This window comes from Pararge aegeria, chromosome 10 (genome assembly GCF_905163445.1).
Source record: "Pararge aegeria chromosome 10, ilParAegt1.1, whole genome shotgun sequence".
NCBI lineage: Eukaryota > Metazoa > Arthropoda > Insecta > Lepidoptera > Nymphalidae > Pararge > Pararge aegeria.
In genome coordinates, this window is record NC_053189.1 from 13006590 (window position 1) to 13021638 (window position 15049).

The 15049-nt window shown below is 37.9% G+C and overlaps 1 protein-coding gene across 2 annotated transcripts in view; it reads left to right on the forward strand.

Moving 5' to 3' along the window:
• The window catches only part of LOC120626912 (homeotic protein antennapedia-like), a 277765-nt gene that overhangs the window by 243044 nt on the left and 19672 nt on the right, over positions 1 to 15049 (forward strand). For both annotated transcript variants that reach the window (XM_039894704.1, XM_039894703.1), the window contains exon 2: positions 13074 to 13927. In XM_039894704.1, the coding sequence (XP_039750638.1) occupies positions 13267 to 13927 (661 nt within the window). In that variant the 5' untranslated portion in view covers positions 13074 to 13266. The remainder of the gene's footprint in view (positions 1 to 13073; positions 13928 to 15049) is intronic.

Below are 15049 nucleotides of genomic sequence, written 5' to 3' on the forward strand. Positions count from 1 at the left end.
AATACCTAAGTGTTAAAACTTAATAACTAAAATAAGCATTTTTTATTTTATTTGGATATTAAAGGACTAAAACTATCCGTGCACTAAATATTTACTATTTCGTTTAAGGCATGTTAAGGAACAAATTTATATTTTTACTTTACACTTCTTTAAAATAGATGGAAGTTTTCGTTCAACAAAGTTGTTGAACGCAGTTTTATCAAAAGTTTGACCGCATGGCCCACCTTTCGTAGTAGTACATACAGAGACGCATAGATGTCGCTCCAAGACAGAATTCACTTAAAGTGTGATAGATGGCGTTGATTTAAAATTTTTGAATGCTTCTTTTAGTAGTTTTCTATAATAAAAATTAAAACTCCCAAAAAGGAGAAAAGAACTGCTTCGGCCAAAATAATCAGTTTTAATTCAAGTAGACGTATGTAAAATTCTCTTGTTGTTGGTAGGGCAGATTATGAATTTCGGAAGGTACAAAAATTGTGGAAGATGGATTTTATCTGTCAAAAAGTTCTCAGTGCGAGCCTGGAGTTTCAACTACCTATTTGGGTTATCAACGCCCGCGCCCGGATAGCACGGTAGCCTTCTGACCCGTTTATTACCAATATAGCTGACAGGTGTTTACCTAATATTACTACTAGGTATCATGAATGCGAAACTTTGGATGGATGTTTGTTTCTCAATTACGTCAAAACGGCTAAACGAAACTGGATGAATTTGGTACAGGGATAGATTATAATCTGGAATAGCACATAGACTATTTTTTGTACCGAATAAATCAAGTTTGCTGTTGTGATTTGTTTTTGTTTTTCCTGGACATGATTTTTTGCAATGTTAGGAGTATGAAGTTAAAAAAATAAATATACAATATAGCTACGACAATCCATACATTGCCATTTAGCCCAAATTAAGCATAGCTTATGTTTGGGGTTCTAAGATAGCTAATATCTATTTTTATGAATAATGTATATAAATATGTACTTACACTTCAGATAAACACCCAGACAATGAAGAACATTAATGTTCATTACACAAACATTTTCCAGTTGTGGGAATCGAACCCACGGCCTTTAACTCAGGAAGCAGGATCGCTGCGCACTGCGCCAATCGGCTGTCAAAATCATATAATATGTCTTATGAAACTTATGACCCTTATCGGTCTCATTCTGACATCGTAACGTTAAATCGCTAAGCGGTAGATACGTCTTTGACGGCGAAAATGATTGTTTGATGAACATGAATGTTTTTCAGTTTCTGGGTGTTTATCTGTATATTATAATTATTTATGTATATTATTCATAAAAAATAAAAATATTCATCACTAAGATGAGTTTCCCTAACACAAGCTACGCTTACTTTGGGGCTAGATGGCAATGTGTGTATTGTCGTAGTATAATTTTTTTTTATTTATTTGTCGGTAGGGTGGTAACTAACCACGACCGATAGCTCCCACTAGACCTGATGATAACGCTGAACGTAGGTTGCCTAGATAAATTAACAGCCTATTTCTTGCGGCTAAACAACGTTTCCATTGTCCCGCGCACGCCCACAAAGTTCACAGCATGCAATTACAGAGGTAACGCAATAAATCAGCCTGCGCGATATAACAATTAGTCGGCACGAGAGCTATGTTAATTAAACACCAATAATAACTAAGTACGGCGACAGCGCGATCGTTCCAACTGCAAACACCTCCAACTATGCCTACGAATATTTACCTATTGTTGTTAGTTGTAGACTGCCGTTGTTTAAATGGTGACCATTTCAGTTCAGTTGGTAGGATTCCATTTCATGGGACCGAGTTAGATACCCAGGACGCACTTCAAAGTTGGCGTGCACTTCATACATGCACAAAAGCACTGCCTACCATTTTTTTTTTGTGGCGTGGTGGGAAAGCTTTATTGCTGCCTCCGACCCTTGGGCAGGATGGAGGCTATGTAGGACTCCCCCTCTAAAGGGCGTATACCCAAACTAAAAACCACCACGGCAGGTCCCTCTTGTTGGCTTTGTCAGACGCCCGAGGAACGAGCACTGCCTACCCTAAAATTTCTGTATAACTCATAAATGCGAAGGATTTTTCGATTATATGGCAACTTACTTCCTTTATCCACATCCTGGTCAAAACGCCAGTGGCTGTGAACAATTAAAATAACACTTGCTGTAACGGTGAAGGGTAACATCGTGAGGAAACCTGCATGGCTGAGAATCCTTTATAACATTCTCAAAAGGCGTGTAAAGTCTACTAATCCGCACTTGGCCAGCGTGATGGACTGCTTAAACCCTTCGTAATCTGTTAAGAGACCATGCTCTGTACGTGTCGGTAATGGTTTCATAATGGTGAATATTATAGGAGCCACTGCTACGACACCAACGAAAAAATAAACAAGACGTATATTTTTTAGTTGTTTACGCCTTTGTCCGCGTTTGCTACGGTGTCTTACAAATCCCGTAAAAACCTTTATCTTCCTGGGATAGAAAGTAGCCTAAGTTACTCTTTTTTTTTTTTTTTTTTTTTTATATTTATAGACGAGCGCTTGACTGCAATCACACCTGATGGTAAGCGATGATGCAGCCTAAGGTGGAGCGCGCTTGCCTAGAAGATGCCTATTCACTCTTGATTTGAAGGTACTAATGTTGTAAGAACTGGGGAAAATGGAAGCTGGAAGAGCATTCCAGATCCTAGCGGTGCGAATTAGAAACGAAGATGCGAAGCGCTTCGTACGCGTCCGCGGTATATCGACCACGTAGGGATGCAGATCCTTCCGGTGCCTCGCGGTTCGATGGTAAAAAGGCGAGGGGGGAACTAGATCAAATAGTTCTTGAGCACACTCTCCGAAATATATCCTATAGAATACCGAAAGGCAGGCAACCTTGCGACGATGTTCCAAACTCTTAAGTTTTTTATTGGCTAGGTCACCGATGAGCCTTCTAGCACGGCGATCAACCGAATCCAGGGCATCAAGCTGATACTTGGCAGAGCCATCCCATAAATGGGAACAGTACTCCATGCACGATCGAACTTGAGCCTGGTACAAGGTAAGAAGCTGTTCAGGCGTGAAGTACCGCTTGACCTTATTGAGGATGCCAAGTTTCTTGCCAGCTGTTTTTGCCCTGGATTCGATGTATTGTCCAAAGTTGAGGTTGGATGAAATATTGACACCTAGAAGCTCTAAACTGTCGGTAATAGGCAAAGATATACCTCGGAAAGTCGGAGTCAGGGGAAATGGACTCCGTTTGGTAGTAAATAAACACGCTTGCGTTTTGGTAGCATTAAATTTGACCAAATTGGCGTCTCCCCAATCAGACACCTCATTTAAGGTCAGATTAATGCGTTCCACCAAAGCCTCTCTGTGTCCTAAAATTTCAGCACCACTAGCACGGGGACCGGGCATATATCTCTCCGTTACAGTGCTATCATCTGCGTACCCAAAGATACCGGGTTTCAACAGATCATTAATGTGAAGCAGAAAAAGTGTAGCGGAGAGAACAGACCCCTGAGGGACACCGGCATTGATTGCCATTTGATCTGACGAGGAGCCATCTAAGACAACTCGAAAAGATCGACCACTCAGGAAATCAGATATCCAGTTGATGAGACTAGTGGGTATCCCGTAGCTAGGTAACCTATTTAAAAGGCCTTCATGCCAGACCCGGTCAAAAGCCTTTGACACGTCAAGGGAAACGGCTAGCGCTTCACCATGTTTGTCAATGTCAATCTTAGAACTTTCAACTAACTCTATGCCAAAAATTAAGAAGATTTCTTGATTAGTAAGGGCATAAAATAGGGACAAACAGACGAACGAACACACATGGGATATGGGATTATAGGAGTAGACAAGTGTTAGTTTTAGTATTTTATAAATGACTTACTATATTTATATGATACTTTAATAATAATTTGCAAATGCCTATACGTACTTATCTTGGAATAGTGCGAATGGAATGGAATCTGTTAATCAAACCGAACACAATCAGTTCGGAAACGCTATCAAAATACCAGTGCGCCTCACTGGCCGTGTAGCATGGTATCTTCAATGGCGTTTGTCTATTCAATTTGTTCGTACAATTCAGCTCTGATATAAAATTAGGTACGTTTAATTGATGGATATTATTAAAAGTGTTACTATTTATTTAAGATTTTACGTTTTAAAATTATTACGTTGATATTGGATTGATTTTCGAATTTATAATAAGGATGATAAAAAACAACTTTAAACAACTAAACAACTTTAAAAACTAAAAATTTAAATTACTTTTTTTTTTATATCACTCAAAGTTAGCCCATGATTTTAATCTCACCTGTTGGTAGGTGATCATTAAGTAACCCTTATCGGTTTCTACGCAACATCGTTGCGAAATGCTTAATCGCTTAGTGGCACTTCTTTGTCGGTGTGCAAACCGGATAAAATCCAGAAATCCCTAAATCGCTCCTGCCGGAAATCGAACCCGAAACCCGTCAAAAAGAAACCAAGAGCCAAAATAAGTGTTCATAACTGCCATTTTTAAAATAGAAACTTTAAATGATTTAGAAATTGATAGATACTTAGGTAATGTTATCTTGAATTAAACTACTCCGTCCTAGCTCTGGCACTCGCATTGTTGTGGAAACAGGCAATACGTATTGGTCATAATTAAATTATACTTCATATACAAATTATACCTACGTTTGGAAATTAAACATGTCACCACAACTTTTTACTAAGTTATATCTTAGTTACTGAAATACGCGGCCTGTAATCTCTTAAACCTAATGGAAAATGTGCATACTTACCTACTTACAAGTTGGCATTCAATGGTGTGAGACGACAATGACGTTGCTTTTGTAAAAAATATGATTTTGTGTCCTACCAAAATAAGCACCTGTGAATTTATATTAGCAACGCTTTTACGCACTTTATGTAAAGTTTACCCTTTTATAAAGGCACACTCCCCTAAATGATGTAAGGTGGGTAAACGTAAACAATGTCACGTGTAGTAGGTAGCTATGTACATAATTATTTTCATGAAAAATTATGGAACCGCGGTGGAATATACCAACTTGTATGATTAAATTTAGAAGTTAGGTTCCGTAATTAGCGGGTACATCGCATTTCACTCAAGCTCAGTTACCCCCGGATTTACTCTTGGGGGCAGTTAATAATCGCTGACTTTTTGACAGCGAAAAATCCGGGTTTTTATCCTGTGCCACCTGCACGGGTTTTAAAATGTCGTACCTTCGTACTCGTGCCTACAACATTTTTTTTATTCATTTGGTTGATGATAGAGGATTTTGTAGTAGGCAAAGATAATGTTTTTAATTTTCTGTAGCTAGACATTTTGTTGATCTGTTTGTTTGCCCGAGCCGGCCTATCGCAACGGCTCAACCAATTTGGAGAGTTACGAGTATGTAGTACTTACTGTTAATTGCAAAAATTAATATAGATATGCGCAATGTGGGTTGGAAGGTCATACGGCAGAGCTTTCAAATGTAAGAACTTCAAAAAATCTACTTATAGTCTATCGACTGATTGTAGATGACAAAAAAAAAATATGTTAGAGACATTAAAGTTAGCAGTTAGATTAATATTGTTAAATTTAAATATTGAGTTTGAAAATACTAGCGGTACCTCGCGACTTCGTCCGTGCATTAGATAACGGTAAAAGAACGTTTTTTTAGAACTTTTAAAGGGGAACCACTTTGATCAAGTTCTTTTATCTAAACTTTAATTTACTAATATTTAGTTTACACAGCGCACACAGCGAAAGCTCTCAAAAGGAAAAGAACCCCCGATTTTGAAACATACTTCATTGGTACTATGCTCTTAATTGTCTTAGCGTGATATAGAGCCTATAGCTTTCTCGATCAATGGGCTATCCAACGCTGAAAGAATTTATCAAATCGGACCAGTAGTTCTTGAGATCATCGCGTTCAAGTAAACAAACAATCAAACAAACTCTTCAGCTTTATATATTAGTATATATAAGATTTAACTTAGAATATATATCTATTCGTCAGAAATTGTACGTGAACCAGGCAAACTCTAGCCAATGATAGGTTTTCCTACGAAATTGTAATTAATCAATTTGGCCATTTGATAACTTAGCTATTTTTGTATCCCAATTCTCCTCGCGAGCTTTAAGGTAAATAAAGCATTGAAATATAGTTTATTTAGGTATTAACTTATAATTACTGGTAGGTAGGTAGGTATCCATACTTACTTACCTAAGACTAGAAAAAACTTAAATACATAATAAAATCGAAATAGTTTATATAACTACCACTAGGTTTCACTCTTATTTCGAACTTACTAATATTTCGCGCCATCTATTAAAATTGAAATAATTCAAGACCTAAGGTAATAACAACCGAATTATATTTTTATAGAGTTATAGCAGATCTTTAAATAAATACGTGTAAGAAATTAGTAACAGATCTAAAGAAACAACATTGAGATTAATAAGGACCCGAATACTAATTAATGAACGTCTCATGGTTACGCCTATGTTCCGCTCAGCTTCTGGACTTCCATGGAAAGTACAGTTAGCATCAAATGTTTAACATTTTAATTTTAGGAAAGTGTAGGCGGGATTCTCCATACAAATTCCCATTCCCCTATTCCCATTCAAGATAATGCCTCTAGAATAATTATTTATTTTTCGTAAAATAAAAGTTTCTTGAATACTTTAGAAAATATAACCCTCTGAAATTAACAATAATATACCTTTTTTAACCGCCATGTTCAAAGACAAATATAAGAAAGAGAAACCTAGAGATAATCTTCCATGAACATTCATGCTAATAATAATTGAATCAGCTAAGTTTTGGATGAGAAAACAGGGGAATTAGTAACGTAAATCTCGTAAAATTTTCTAAGGTAAGTAAAACCGATCTGAGCTATATGTGTACCTATTGCACTCTACGGGGGACAGGCTCAGAGCAACGTCGATGATATTTTCAAGTACTTACCTAGTTATCAAATTTGTCCTGGCTATACAATAGTCATCAGTTAATTTAGCAAACAAATTAAGTGCGAAAAAGTACAAAATTACCTAATATTCAATATCTTCATGAGCCCAATCAATAGGCACAAGCCCCCTTTATTATAGAAAAGAAGGAAACAATGCCAGTCTGAAAAGGAGCTGGCTACAAAACCTTTTTTCTGTTGCCATATCATCCGTGATATCATTTGATCTCAAAAGAACTGCTGATTTTATCGTTATCACTAAGTATTTTTAATGACAATAATTGTAATAAGCGATAAGGCCGCCTTTGTGCATATGTTTTGTATCATCGTTTAACCTTGCTTTCTATTTGTATGTGCAATAAAGGCTTCTTCTATAATTATGTATAAAGTTATGTAGAATTTTTTCCCTTTAAGTAATGATCAGGTCAAGTCAGGAATAATGTTTGTTCCATGCTTATTACTGTACCAAGTAACTAACTACCTTCAAATACATATAAATAATCATGGCGGTAGAACTCCGGATGAGCTCCGTCACAAAAAGATCTACTACTCGTTCTGCTGTTTGGGATCAATAGACCCACCTTACTTTACTTACCCACCACTTTAGGTATAATTCGGTTGGTATGCGTATTTCATCGAAACGTGATCGAGTCAACCTTGTAGTAATTTGAGCCCCTTCGGATATTGGATACGATAACGGTATTAAATATATTATGCTAAATTAGTTTTAGGTACCTAATTAGGAATGACATTATTTAAATGAAGTCAATTTTTATTGACTGGCCCGCAGGAAATGGTGCCTAAGATTTAACGGAAAAGGCATAAAAACAAGCGTCTGCGTCGTTATTTCGAAAAAATATCGCTTCGTATTTATTGTATTAACCTTAAAAAAATGACAAATTAGCTTTTTTGGTAAATATATGCAGTCGTAAAACTGAATTAATAAATTGTGACATTTCAAATTTACGTTTTCCCTGTAGGTTTTTACCAGGGTCTGTCTACTATAACACAGACTTACAAGGTTACTTTAGTTGATATATTACCTGCCTAGTATTTTTGACACCTGGTGTTAGCAATAAGAAGATGGAAGGAGTTTTTAATTTAAATTTTAGATTTTTAATGACTTCCAAACTTCTTAAACTTACCTAGTTATGTTGGGAATTTCTCTGACAACAGACTCTGCAATTCGAATCGCGTGGTCGTGAATTATCCAATATGTTATGATAAAAACATATCCTTATGATATCCTAGCATTTGATGTATCATCGTCCCAACCAATTGACTTCAACTGCTAGGCGTATTTTGCAGAAAATATGCCATACTCTACAAGTCTTTTTATCAAACCACTTTGCGAAATGCTTATGGCCTCAAGAAATAGTCAATAATCCAATATGCCTTATTAGATACCTGCATGTAACTCTGTTGCCCTGGTATTTATCTAGGGCAACATAATTACATGCAAGTAAAAATGGACTAGGAAAGTTACAAACAGAACAGAGTTGAAAAGAATGTAGGAGACCTTGGCCAACTATGGGCAAACAGACTAAGTTGTTGGTGTCTTTAGACTCACCAGAGTCGTTAATATTAGTATAAATTGTAAAATATTCTTTATTATTATTTTTATAATAAATCGAGGTTCACTGCTGGATATCTTTTGCGAGAACTACGCGGCTTCCTGAGACTCGTTGGTCTCCGTACAAAAATTGGTTTTACAAATTCCCTTGTTTCCGCTGTAGTGTCTGTACTTCGATACGTTTAAAATAAATCAAAAACACTTAACGCTCCCACAATAGTGCTCTAATTGACAAATAGTGGAAATGATAAATACAAGCGCTGAGAATTTCCGAAAATACACCCTTTGATCGTTATTTGATTAACAACTACCGACCGCCGCTAGCGAAATGACATTAATATTATTTTTAATTCGGTCCCCACTCTATTAGACAGTTTATTTTAATATGATTTATTTAATATGTACTAGCTGACGCCCGTGACTTCGGTCGTGTGTTTCTAGTTTCCCGGGGGAATTAAGACCTTTTCCGTAGCTTAAACGTAGCCTACATCCGTCCCTAACGAAATGTCACTCTGAATTCAAATTTTAACCCATAAGCGTGAATTTTCAGAAGAGTTAAAACTTTTCTTGCTTCTCTACGGCTTTTTACCGATTTTGACAATTGTTGGCACATTTGCTTGCTAAACTCTTAATGTAATAATAAAATATTATTACATTAAGAATCCGATCCGAGGTTATTTTCCGAAGGAAAACCAGAGAGCATTAAATATGGGAAAAAAGAGCTTCACAGCTTTTGTTGACAACATTTTTCATATCATCATATCACCGAAAAGTATGCAAGCTACATTGTAGCTTAGAATAGAAGGATTTAGGAAAACTACTTTTTTTGTAATAATTGGCGGACCAAGCAGACGGAACACCTGATGGTAAGTAACACCATTACCTATAAACAGAGCAACACTTCGCAGGGCATGCAAGGATTACATCCTGCAACGTGCCACCCTGTGCTCATCCGCCTGCAACAACCCTTCAAACCTCAGCTGTCTACCTAACGCGGCAAAACTAACGGTACCTGGGGTTTTAAAAATGGAATCAAACGCTGGTTTAGTTTTTATCAACAGCTGGTATTTAATAAAGGATTGTACCGCAGCGAAATACATTCATTTTCAAATTGACTTTCGCTGGAAAACCAACCCAGAATCTCGCACTTATAAGCATACTCCACTTTGCCATAGAGTAGTTTTCAATTAGAACGATTCGCGCTTTATTTCGGTAATCGCAAACGATGGTGGCCATCTACCATTAATTCAACGTCGGACGCGACATCTATTATGTGATGTTAACACTTCATTTGATGTTCCTCATTAAAGTCAATGTGCTTTTTTGTTTTAATAAATAGGCTACATTAATCTTAAAACAAGCGAGTGTTCATATATTTTTGATCCGTTCGCTGCAATATATTAATTATGTAATACGTAGATAGTAAAGCTGATCGCATATTGCTCCTATAACGAAGAAGAGATACAGAGATTTTTTTTTTAATTTCAGGAAATGAAAATCTGAGGATCGCTTGGCGTCTGTTGAGTTTATTAGAAATGTCAAAAAGTGCATCTATTTTGTTTCATAAATTTTATTTTTTAATTGTATAGAAGACTCTGTTAACTATTCATTTGGTTTTAACTATTTATAAGCGAATATCAATCCTAAACCACTCTAAAAAGGGGCCGAATAAATCAAATTGAATATATGTTGAAATTGGTCGAGCTGTTTTCGAGACTTGCCGATTGTAGTTAGCATAGGTTTAAGCTCTCATACGGAAGCTTATATATATTTATATATATAATGGTCTCTCTGGTTACGTACGTGTATGATTCACTGGCATTTCCATATATTTATTTTCTCATACGTATAAATTATATATATCTACTGTAAAATTTAATGACCAACCATTCTCACTAACAGAAGTAACGAAGTGTGTCCTTTTTTATTTGCAAGAAAATGCCTTACGTCACGTCCAACTAACCTTTGACACCTTCCAAGAATCATAATTTTTCCGGCAACCTAGTAGCGAACTAATTATAACGTAAACGCATTTGAAATTCAAACTTTGCGCGCAATTATAGTCTTAACACTTGCGTGATAAAGGTGATAATCCTAAACAGCAGCATAGGTCAGTAGACTCACGAAAGGGCATGAGAACACCGTTCTTCGTCTGACTCAGAGCCAGTCGTGAAATAAATCAAAGTGGCGTACTCGGTTATCAAATTATCAAAAGCACGTGAGACTGTTAATTTCCTCGTCGGTCAGCTTAAAGACATGTTCCATGAACCGGGCCCCGCTCCGAGATTGTATCTCAAACTCGTAATTGCAGACTAGAAACATTAGTCCATGTACCTCATAGATTAAAAAATAGATTAGAATCCTCTAGTAGGTACTTAGAGCTTCGCCTACATAACGAAGCGATTTTTTTAGAAAATTCAGCAGCTTTTATTATTTATTCAGATGTTTTAACATATAGAGTCCATAATATTCCAGAAGATTGGTCCAACCACTGCCAAAAGCATGATTCACGGAATCATGCTTTTGCTTTTTGCTGGAAAAGGATTTTTCCATTCCACATCATCCGTCGAGAATCCCATGGATAACATTCAGGTTTAATGAATACATAAAATAATATTTTTTTTTACACTCCAAAATTTATATGAAAATGTTGATTGATCGAAGAATGAGCTTGCTTTGCGACTTAAGACGGTCATTTTATCCCGGTAAAACAAAGAGCTCCTGCGGGATTTTTAAAAACCCAAAATAAACGCGCACAAACGTATACTTTACATTATAAAGAATATTGGAAGCATACCTACATTTAAATGCCAAAGATAACTCTAAATTTCATCACTACTCTGGGTCAATTTAATAAGCACGTCTCAGATTCACCGCCTATGGAAGTTTCGGGAATATAAATTACGCTTTATAATAATTCTAATGATATTCCTGTGCGGCGGAAAACATACTTAGTAGATATTTTTGTACCTAGTTGATAATGATTTAATTTATTCACTTCAGGTTTAATATCTCAACGTAAATATTTACATCAAAATTTAAGAGATTGAATACTGTAGGTATAAATATTTTTTTTTTTCAGTAAATCGTTGCAACTACCCCAAAACAATAAATCTTGATGAAGAAAATTTTAATGAAACAAGATATTTTTATATGTAGGTGGGTACTTTGGTACATTGGGCTCAACTAGTCTGTGGAATGTAAATGGAAATTGAAAATTAAAAAAGTGCGAGGGTCGTCCCGCTTGGGGGTGGCTAAATCGTAAATTTAAATTGTCCATCCCTCAACATGCAAATTTTCCGAATAGGCATACCTTTCAATTGTATCTTCACCCTCTAAAAGATTGCTTCACGGTGAAACTATAGCTTTTTACTTTAAAATTACTTCATTTGATATCCTTTAATGAAGTACCTACTAGTTTAAATGTCAAACTGTCGTTAAAACTTTTAAGAACAACTGAACTCGAAAAAGTTTTTAAGGAATATGTTAGATGTAGTTTACAAATATTTATTTTGTCGTAAATTTAACAATATTATAATGGAAATACATATACACAGGAGATGTTTATTTCGAGATTATTTTCACAAGATCTACATAACAAATAGCCTCTGTGCACGACATATTGTCTTGAGAGACGCCGCCATCATTAACTGTCGCTAATGAAGCTTGAGCTTTTGGGTTTTAAATAACTGAGTCAGCCTCAAGGGGCGGGTACCAATCTCCTGTACTGCTGCCGTACAATTTTTTTACTTCAAATAGTTTTAATAAAGCATATCAAAAACAACAATGTGACTTTGGAACGATGTTCCGAATTTCTTTTCATTAGCGAAGTTGTCAAGAACGCTCGTATAAAAGATATTCTTCGGACACGTCGCTCGTTGCTGATATTGTCTGAAATTAGATTTTTTCTTGAGATATTCTATAATAGTTCTACTTTATTAGTCACACAACTTTGTAAATTCTAGTAGCTATCTTATTAAGTACATCATAAATTGTACTCTTTGAAACCAGTAGTGTGAGACTGAGATCTGACGATAACGTAAAGTTTTGGTGACACTTGTCCCTCGTCGCCATTCAAATTAACGTCAGTGTAAAGTTATGTCGTCGGACGGTAGTACTGGGTTGTCACTCATGCTCCATCAACTGCTCGGAAATGTCGGGAATCTGACAGCAGGTCAGCCACGTGTCGGGCGAGACGTGACACTATTTCATATTACTGTCTCATTTTTGGGGAACTACTTCTTTTGGCCTGACAAAGATGAACTCCGTACTGCAGATGCGTTTTATAATTTGCCGCTCAGTTATCTGAAATGTGGGGGCCCAAATCATACACAGGTTGTCGCTAATAGGCGTTTACATAAAACTAATGAGATTTTAGAACTCCATGTGTGTTCCTGCCGCAGTAAGCAAATAATTTTGTAGCGATCAGTCAGGTCGGCAATGCGCGATGTCTAAGGTAAAGCTCGCCAACAATAATACTGAGCCGATAGCCGACTTTTACCTGACTAATTAAAAATGATTTATTTATAGCAATACTAAATGCAAATATCTGTTCTTTTCAGATTCGCCGAGTTTCTGATGAGGATACACCGTCCCCAAGCACATCGTGAGCCAACAGTGGGATCAATAGCCGCTGTGTAGTGAATGGAATCCGAAGTGTTTGTGTAGTGACTGATACGGTGATAGTGTCGGCCTTTGCGGCCGAAACCTGCAACGGAAGCTACGGACGCGAGCCACGCGGGCTGCGGGCCCGCGATGAGCGCTAACAACTGCGACAGCATGACATATTTCTCCAACGCCTACATGCCAGACATGAGGAACGGTGGCGGCCATGACCACGCGCAGGCGCACGCCCACTACGGCGCCGTGCCACAACAGGGGCATGAGATGGAAGGTTGCGACCAGCAGCTCAGGCCTGGCCAGCACCATTACCCCGCGCAACCTGCGCCCGGCATGCCATACCCAAGGTTTCCACCCTACGATCGATTGGGTTACTATCAACAAATGGAACAGAACGGGTATCGACCTGACAGTCCGACTCAAATGGGACATATGGGTCCAAAGTCCGACGGCTACGGGCCCAACGGTCACCAGCCCCCGACGCCAGCAGTTTATCCCTCGTGTAAACTACAAGCGGTAGCAGCGACGGCGGGAGGAGTCCCGGGTAGCCCTCCCTTGGAGCAAGCGCAGCAGATGCCCCACCATATGCACCCTCAGCAGCACATGGGCCAGCACGGGATGCCGCCACATCAGCAGCATGTCATGTACCCAGTAGATGACATGCAGCATCAGACGCAAATGCCTCCTATGCACCAGCAGTCCATGCACCCGCAGCAGGCACCGCCCCAACAACCCCCGCCGAACACGAATGCGTCGCTTCCTAGTCCACTGTACCCCTGGATGCGGAGTCAATTTGGTAAGTGAAGAAACCACACATTTTTATACCTGAATACCCATATCATCACCATCATCACTATAAAGTCATTGCACTACATGGCTCGGATCTCCTCTCAGAATGAGGAGGGTTAAGACGGTAGTCCACCACGCTGACCAAGTGCGGTTTGTTAGACTTCACACGTCTTTGGTAACATTATGGAGAACTCTTAGGCATGCAGGTTTCCTCACGCTTTTTACCTTCATTGTAGTGAACTCCGAATTGTTTGGATCGAATGCGGGTACCCCCGAAACATTAGGCTATCACCGCTTCTAACCATATAGTATACGCGCAATCTATATTGTCAGAAAAAAATAAGTCTTGACACAGAGACAGCTAGGTACTTTGTAGAAATTCAATAGTGTTATTTTATATGGTAGCTACATGCCCACTTGCCTCGGAGATTTAGCTTCAGGCTTCAACTTCTCCAAGATCATGTGATTTTCACTTTTACCTTGGATTGGATCTTTAGATAAAAAAATCTCTTTCAATTCCGTATTCCCATTATACCAAAAATGAAAGTGAACATTGCTAGTTTTGCACAATCCATTGACAGGTAGCAAAAGTGTAACGCTGTAATTTGCAAATGCGATTGCGGGCTCTGAGGAACAAAAGTGCCAAAAACAATGCCTTCCTCTAATCCCGGTTTATTTATGGCCCGAAGAGGCATTCAAAAGGAATTTCACTTTTCATAAAATTTACAACTCCGGACACAAAGGCCTCACCTTCTGTTTTGCTGATGCCGATCGCGAACAAAGCGGTATGAAGTTACGCTGCCGTCTCCTACTGTTTCCGAAATTGTCTTCAGTTTTAATTTATGAGATGGCCACTGATTTTGCGTTCCTATTGTAATTGGTATCATCCGAAATACGCTTCTGTAATGCATTGCGATTTTAGTTCAGTCTGTACAATCGCGCCGCGTAGCTACTTATGCTAATAGCGGTATGGTTAACAATCCTTGAAGCTCGCGAGTGATTTTTAAGTGCAGTAATGATTGTAGAGTAGCAAGTAAATATATTATCTAGTGCAGTGAGATTATAGTTCTTCTTAGATTCTGGTGAATAGATAGTTTTAATACAATTTCTTTATGTGCTCCTAGTAAGC